The sequence below is a fragment of the Onychostoma macrolepis genome, chromosome 06 (assembly GCF_012432095.1).
Source record: "Onychostoma macrolepis isolate SWU-2019 chromosome 06, ASM1243209v1, whole genome shotgun sequence".
NCBI classification, from domain to species: Eukaryota; Metazoa; Chordata; class Actinopteri; order Cypriniformes; family Cyprinidae; genus Onychostoma; species Onychostoma macrolepis.
Genome location: NC_081160.1, coordinates 7441581 through 7450417, shown reverse-complemented (window position 1 = coordinate 7450417; position 8837 = coordinate 7441581). Strand labels below are relative to the sequence as shown.

General features: G+C 35.5%; 1 protein-coding gene across 2 annotated transcripts; it reads right to left on the bottom strand.

Moving 5' to 3' along the window:
* Positions 1-3928: 3928 nt before the first annotated feature.
* On the bottom strand, positions 3929-8767 carry sumo1 (small ubiquitin like modifier 1). 2 transcript variants are annotated; one of them, XM_058778561.1, is made up of 6 exons: positions 8266-8767; positions 7460-7531; positions 7282-7359; positions 6418-6489; positions 6251-6290; positions 3929-5121 (listed from the first exon to the last, which is right to left on the bottom strand). In XM_058778561.1, exons 1-6 carry the CDS (start codon positions 8275-8277, stop codon positions 5105-5107), a joined length of 291 nt encoding a protein of 96 aa, XP_058634544.1. In that variant the 5' UTR covers positions 8278-8767; the 3' UTR covers positions 3929-5104. The 2 variants fall into 2 exon arrangements, with proteins under 2 accessions (XP_058634544.1, XP_058634543.1); XM_058778560.1 differs by lacking the exon at positions 6251-6290 and having other exon boundaries at positions 8266-8478.
* Positions 8768-8837: the final 70 nt, after the last annotated feature.

Below are 8837 nucleotides of genomic sequence, written 5' to 3'. Positions count from 1 at the left end.
GCATGAGATGAATATTCATTTTTTAAATGCATGTTATGGAGCTTACTGAGAATGATTCATCCATGCACATGTTTCATTTGAAAAAATGTTTGACCTCAAATTCAAGTCATTTCACTTTCGATAATCCATTTTACTTGTATGTACATCGCAATACAGAAAACAAATCTGTTTGCTGTTTCTTCGCGACTTTCAAGAAGTAATATTTGTTGACCACTAATCAACATATTTGGGAGGTTATAACCATTTATTGTGTGTCTATGGCTAGTTAGGGAAATGACACTTTGGCCCCAAAGTGAAAAACAAAATGATTTATTGAAAGTTCAACAGTAACAGTGAAGCCACAAATACCACCGTCTCCTGAGAATTACCCATGAATTAGTGCAAAAGTCAATCTAAGGGCAAATTCGGATGTATTTGCACAGGTTTTCTCTGAACAAAAGTGTGCAATTCGACACAAGACACATGTCTGAATTTATATTATACAAGATGCTAAACCAAGCTCTGTTTACATACCACACCAGTTAACAAAAGAGCCCACAGGTCCTCTGAATATGGCCACACCTTGACAATTTAAGGTCACCCACAGCCAAGCCTATTGGGTCAACAGCTACATCTGTGATGAGCATTTAAGTACGTTTTTGTGGAAATCTGTTACCTATTGTGTGTCCCAGGTGCCTTCCACCTCCTGAAAGAGACATGTTTTCCCAGGTAACTGCACACCCTTTATAGGAACAGTCTTTCAATCCCTTGAGATACAATTACCTGAATTTGTATCGATACGCAGGCCACAGACAAAGCTATAACCTATGTTTTTCAAGGTGTTAACATTGTTTACCTGTGTAAAGAGCTGTCTCAGCAGATCACCTTGATGGTTTAGGTATCTGATGTCTATTCTGTGCTCTCTCCTTGATAGAAATATGAAAAGGAAGTTGACGGTGGGGCTGCCCAGGGAAACATTCCTTCTTGATACATAATATTTCCCCCAGTTCATTTCAGTTTCCCACAGAGCAGATCAGCGAGTATTTGTGCCAGAAATATTGCCACACTTTCTCCTGCTCTTTTTCTCTCTGTGTATCAGGTCTGTTATCTGCACCCTTAAAGGGCTCATAAATTTATAATTTTATTTTGTCCCCTGGCCTGAGGTCCAACTATAGTGTTGGTCAATGTTTTTTTCACCAGATAATTTTTCATCCTCTCTGTGACCCTTCACGTTTTCTGTTTTGCGTATAACACAACAACTCAGTGCTTCTCTGTAGGTCAGGTGGAGTATTGCTCCTTAGTAATATTAGTGCGCATGCGCCAAACACGTACTAACGATAAGTTAGTCAAATCACTTTGTCTGAGTTTTTTTCCTCCTAAAGTATGACGCAGATTAGCGTTTTTTTAAATTAGCTATACAGAAAATAAGCACTCTTTACACAAGTTGTGTACAGACTCACATTTAAAACGCTCGAACGCCCGACTGTGGGAGAGACATTTCGCGCCAATTTTTACAATTCGCGCCAGGGTTTACAATTAACGTTAGCTTTTTTCTTTTCTTTTTGTCTTTTATATAAAAGCTTTTATTTCATTTTTAATCTTTATTGTATCGTGACAATTTCACAATTCACTATAAAATGTGCCACACAAAGTGTTTATCATTTGTAAATCACTTTGGATCAAACATCTGCTGAATGAATATACATGAAATGATCACAGCAGAGGCCTTGTTAAAATAACCATAAGCCATTTCCTAATGCAGGTTCTAGCACTATGTTTGGTAGACTTTCACACAGTTTGCTGTAATTATTAGTTTTTCTGGTGTTAGGAACATTTTTATGTTACCATACCTTCTGGACCAAGTTTCTGAAGCCCAAATAGGTATTGTATGTAAATGTGCATGAATACTCATCTGTCTGACTTCTAGAAATATATAACGAGCCGTTTTTGCAGTTTAGCTGAATGTATGATCTTTATGGACGAGGGGCTCTAAAAGTTACAGGATGCTTTCATAGTACAATTCTTTTACTCAAATAGACCAAGAAAATGTTGATTCCTCGTTATATGATCCTTGTAAAATGTACATATGCAACACAGACATATACATCCTTCTAATGCAAGCTAAATTTAATGAAAATGTGAGCTCATAGGTGATCTGCACCCTTCCCCCCTGAATAAACACACGCCAGCCCTCCTCCATTTTTTTGCGAGGCCTCATCTGGTAGTGTTTAGGGTTTCGGAGGTGCTGTATCCCAGGCACAGAAATTGGATCATCCCATTGGGGTTCGGCTATAGCGGAGACCCCCACAGCAACACTTTGTGCCTAACAACCAGCACACACATTATTCATGTGAATTCTCTGCATTATGTTTGAACACCAATAGGATGCAATGCATCGGTGTGATATTTGACTACACAAAGTCAAAAAGTCCAAGTCTAAGGTAACAATGAGGCAGGAAAACTCCTTGATCTGAGGGTGAAACTATGAAAAACCACTTAATCTCAAAGGGGAAAACACAATCTTGTTTTATAAAGATCTCTAAGGCATTTGTATGGCTCATGTAGCACCAAACATTATTTATAAGTGTTCCCTTTCTTTCCAAGAACCTCATTCCATCCCTCTTGCTTTTGTATCTCTTTTCATCTCGCTCTCTCATTCTCTTTCTCATCACTTTATCCACCCATTGCTGTTTTTCCAACACCATGTTTCACTCCCAGACCCCTCCGTTTCAACACACACACAAAACACACTCTCTTTTCCTCCTGATTTAATATCTGGCCCTTCCTGGAATCAGACACTTAAAATAAACAATTTTTCTGTACAGCACAGTAAGGCCCTCTCTCCCACCACACAGAAATGCAGCAGAGCACGACCCTCAAACATTGTATCCTTGAATGTGACATTGGAAACGCACCGAATCACAGGTAATATTGTTACTTTTGCAAAAAACTAATCTTTTCAGAGCTCCAGTCTAGGAACTTCAATCCGTTATGTAGAATTAACACTAGAATGATCACAATGTTAAGTAGTTCCAGACAGTTTTTCATGCGTCCAGCCAAACTGGATCAATCCCATAATTACAAGTAATTGCTTTAGAGAATGACATTGCATTAAAGCATTGGTTCTCAAATTCTTCCTCCTTTGATCAAATCAGAATCTTCAACCACATACAGTCACAATATAGTTATTATTTATATAAGCAAAAATATATACATCCTATTTTGATTAATATTAATATTACTGTGTACCATGACAAGCTGGGAGACAAAAAGCTTATTTTTACTTTGTAAGGTCACAGATTTTTTATTTATTTAATTGTAAATCATATATATTTGATTTAATTGAATTTTAATATGACAAAATTTTTATGTATATTTTTTGTAATACCAAAAAGAACACATTGAATTGGATAAACTCTAAACAAAACAACGTAATATTGTTTTTCCAAAGTGGAAGTGTTAATAAATTTTGTTATATAGCACTTTTTTATATATAATACTTTTTAAAATTACTTTATATTAGTGCTGTCAAACGATTAATCGCATTCAAAATAAAAAATTTTGTTTACATATATCACGATTAATCATTTGACAGCACTACTTTATATATAATTTTGTACAGATACCATCCTTAAATTGGTCTTATTTGATTTTAAAATTACAAAGCGGGGAAAGAACATTTATATGACATATTGCATTTTATATCTTATTAGTTTATTGTCATATGCTGTAACTGATATTTATCCAGTTAAAATTTGTATTTTTTTTTTCTTTCTTAAAGTGAAGATTAAAACAAGGACATCTATGGATTTTTGGATACATGTATTTATCAATTTCAGTTATCCAAGACTTGCTGTAAAAGTGTTGCTGCCATCTAGTGTTCATAAATGGAACATTCACTATAAGAGAACATTTCCTATTAGATTTGAAAGAACACAATTTACGCAAATGGTTTTATGACACATTTTATTTAAAAAACAAGACAAAAGCAAAGTCATAATTCTTCTATATCCACAAAACCATCTGGACCAAATATCCCTCCCCTCTCGCAGAAAATTAAAAAAATATAAAAGTGTAAGAAAAGGAACATGAGTACAGTGACACTGTTGCTGTATTTAATCTGTGTATGTGAATGACGCCCCTGAGTACTAATCAAACAACATAGTTACCCATTATTTTCAGGTTTTGAAATCCATTATTGTGGCTAAAATGGAGCCAAATATCCAAGACCAGGTAGAAGAGAAGGTGACAACACGGATTCAGACAGGGGTACAAATTCTAATACATTAGACAAAACCATGCAAAAACACAATACAGTGACCTCCCTCTTGCGATTCATAGTGTGCCTATATACCGTACAACTGTACACAGTTGTTGCAGACACATGCAAGAACGAAGAAACATTTTATACTTTTCTAATATCAGACAACAATTGCACATAACTAAGCATCCCAGAATGTAAAATACTCCAAGGGTTTCTATTACATTATGGCAGGTGTGTTCACTAGCATAAAATGAGCCAAAAACAATTAAATGAACAAGTGTCTAATGAAAGCTAAGGACTGACAGAACACGTAATGATGGCCAACTAAATGAACACCGCCTTAATTACTTATAAATGCAATAACGATGCAAGAACACCAAAGCTGGCATCCTAAATTCGTCTTGATTTGCTGATTAGATTTAACAGCATAATCTAAATTTTTTTTAGCAGTACTGTACAGATAAACAGACCGTTCTCAATCAGCTCAGGGCACAACACAACATGTTACATGTGTCATTGCAGAACATAACCAGAATCCTTAAAAAAAAAAAAAAAAAAAAAAAAAGCGTATGAAGGCAGGGATGAGTTAGCAAATTAACAGACAGAGGATAGTGAACGTGGGATATGGCTAGAAAAACATTTTCTATTGTAGTTCCACCCAGCTCCTTCAAACACAGCAGCCCTGACATTATCTATTTGATCCAGATGGTTTTTCTGCTTCCCTTTGAGGTGACAGCAAAAGGAAACAGATGAAATACATGTCATACATACAAAATTAAGATAAAAATAAAGAGCATGAAAATAAAGGTCTAGTCATTCCGACAGCCACCGGTCTGTTCCTGATACACCTCAATCACGTCCTCATCTTCCATTCCCAGCTGAAACAAGAAATAAAAGAGAGAGATATACGGTGAGCAGGAGCAGGTTTGAGTCAATTCTTTATCCTCTTGTACAGCTAAATGTAGCTTAAATCATTTGCTCACTAATGCAGTGAATGGGTGCCGTCGGAATAGGAGTTCAAATAGCTGCTAAAAACACCATGCAGCTTTTTGGGACTTAATATTTTAATTGGTGGACTGGAGTTGCGGGAATTATTCGTGGATTATTGTGATGTTTTTATCAGCTGTTTGGACTCTCATTCTGACGGCACCCATTCACTGCAGAAGATCCACTAGTGAGCAAGTGATCCTAATCTGTTCAAATGAAGAAACAAACTCATCTACATCTAGGATGTCCTGGGAGTGAGTACATTTTAAGCAAATTTTCATTTTTGGGTGAACTATTTCTTTAACAATTTGAAAAAATAAAATAAAGAAATAAAATAGTAGTTTGTGTTTTGTTTTGTATGATTTGTACGACAAGCAAAGTTACTCCCACTGATGAACCAGCTGACTTTGATTGCTTACTAATTGTTTAAGAACACTTGTTTGAACAATTGATGTGTATCCTGAAGAAGGCTTTGAAGCTGAAACACGTAGATCCAACTTTTTATTTATTTTAATGATTTAGCCCAGGTAATTAAAGGCTTTTTATTGTTACTAGGAGTGCCTTGGGAGTAATTCATCTTTTCAGTTTGATATTTACTTGCAGCACTCTTGGCTCCTGTTGTTTTGTCAAGTAGTTTGTGTTTGTTTCCAGTCAGTTACAGAACAGAAATGAGCTACTTTTACATGGAGTATAAATATCAGTTAATAATAATTTTTTTACTTTGACACACTTTTAGGGTTATTTTATAAAAAGAAAGTTCAACATTTGTCTGAGATAGACATTTTTGTATCAATTGTGTAATAAATTAGCATTTTAGCACCCAGATTTTACATGTGATAATATGTGATGAACCACGAAGTGTTTATCGTGTAAGTGTCAATACAAATACAGTATCATTATAGTTAAAATTATATAATAAGAGATACATAGGCCCAACAAAATACCGAGTTTATTTTCAAATAAACCCTTTTTTCATATCTCATAGTTTTGTACATGGTGGATGGTGCATGTCACACACACCTGTCCATGTTGGCATCTGCATAATTTGGCTAGCTTCTACCTATGATTTGTGCAAAAATACCACAGAGTTTGATAGGATGCATGGCTTTGACATCAAAAACAAAAGGGAATTTTTGTTCTCTTCCCTTTACTTGTTGCAGTTTTACTCATGGAAGCGTGTACTGTACCTCTTTGGGGGTCTGGTTGTCTGCAATTCTCTGTCCCTCAAAAAGAAACCTTAGAGAGTTCATGGGTACACCCTGTATGAAATACAAAAACCAAAAATGTCAAAACCCAAAAACACCTCTGAGAGGCTGAACAAAATCAATAACCCGTTTCTAATACTTAAATTTATGTCGGACAAAATAACCATTACTAGAATTACTACATTCCTAACACATTTTACATTTCAAAATGTCATACTTTTCGAAAATCTGATTTAAATCATTGCATGCTCCCAACTATCTGTTGCTGGTTTGAGTGACGTGGAGGCATCAGCTCATTCATTTAGTGAAGTTCAAAAGAGACTCGCTTATGGTAAATAAACAGTTTTATGTAAAGAAAATATGTGCCTTGAATTCATTCAGTCATGTGATACTATCACTAAACCTTTGGTTGCACTGGCTGCCTGCTCCAAACACCATGAAAAACACTCTGCTGATATAATAAAAAATATTTTCTTATTTATTTATTTTTTTTAAATCTTTTTATTTAAAAAAAAAAATAAAACAAAGAACAGGGGCAATAGTCTGAAAACACAAATATTGTTCGATACTTATCCAGATCTAGAAATTATTAAAAACCAAATTCCATAATGCATAGGCACCCTGAGTGCTTTGACACAGACATACATTACTGTAAAAAAAAAATTGTGGTCAGATTAAGATTTTTTGAAAGATGTTTGATACTTAATTTTTTCAGCAAGGGGAATTAAGGAGTAAGTTAAATTTCAAAATATATTAAAATAGAAAACAACTTATTTTAAAAATCCTACTGACCCCAAACATTTGAACAGTATTGTAAATGGCAAATATATGCTAATGATGACTTACCTGTCTCTGACTGTAAGATTCCTTGAGCTTCTTTAAATGTGTCGTCATCTTCACTTTGAAGTGAATTTCACTGTTGTCCTGCAAAAGGGAATTATTAAATCACACATTTTGTCAGAATGACCAAATTGTGATCTGATAACCTGAATTACACGGTGAACTAGAAAACACCTCTATTTACCTGACCGATCACTTTCAGTTTAATATATTCTCCATCTTTCTTCTCGCCTCCATCACTTGAGGGCTTGGTCTCCTAGTAAAACCAAACGAGAGCCATTAGATTCTGTATGACTTGTTGTTTTGTTTCCTATGCAAGGCAATAACTGTAATACTTATTCTCGAAGTGGATTCAGTAAAACAATTCTTGGATGTATTACAAAATAGATCTGATTTTAATTTGTTCAGCCTGATGCAGTTTGTTTGCTCAGTATTTTATTGACATCTTCAGTCTATAGTGAAAGAAACTGTAGTGAGCTGTGTTTGGGAGCTTTGACTGTAAACATACAACCAGCCCCACTAACGTTACAGAAAAGAATCGCGGACTGATAATGCGACCACAAGACCAAACATAAACCAACATGAACAAAATGTAACAACTTTACCTAGTTATATTATTTCAAAAGAATGCAGAAATAGTGGCTCAGATGTGCAGCATGGTCCATCAGCTCAAGCCAACATGAACTTTGCTTTCAGCGCCCAGAGCTGCTAACTAGCACCTAGGCTAAGTGAAAGATTTGAGACAGAAATTCGCCTATTTTTCAAGTTTATAAACACAGTAAACGGGACTAGTGTACAAAACCCCGGAACCAACGACAATATAACGGTTTTAAAACATTACAGCATGACTTTCCCATCCACACAGTCAGTTAGCCATGAATACACAGACAGGCTAAAAGATGGGCCCTCTTATTTTCATTTTCTACAAGTCCGTCTTTCTCCTTTCCTCACACAAACAAGTTAGATTCTATAAAACAGGTTTAAACTCACCGTGTCTGACATGATGTTCCGCAATGTACAGCCCTTCTTAAGATCACGATCGCTTGATTTAAATAACGAACTGTAATGTGCAGTAATGTGAGGTTTTGCTACCACCAAACTCACAACACAGCGCCGTTGGCGTCATTGGAAAAGGGGCGGGACTTCCTATGACGCAGAGTCGTTGACTCAACGGTGTTGTTTTTCTCACCACGTTCTTTCTGATTGGTTCCATTTGCCTTCGATGAGGACATTGTTGGAAACTTCGGTGAAACGTGGGGAGGCATGTACTGTGCCAAAGCCAAGAGATGTTATCTCTGTTTACAATATTTTTACGAAAGATTCAAAAGATTCACTAAGGATTAAAAAAGTACCCAAACAGTGTTTGAAAACAACCATTTTTAAATTGGACTGTGTATATTCAACTTTAAACTAAAATAATTAATATACATTATAAACACACAGAGCAGATAATCTGTACATTAACAGTTAGAGTTGGTTATTTAAGTGAAAAGTCTGTACATGCGGTCTTGTAAATTACAACGAAAACAACATGAGATTCCTCTAGTTCAGACGAAAGTGCA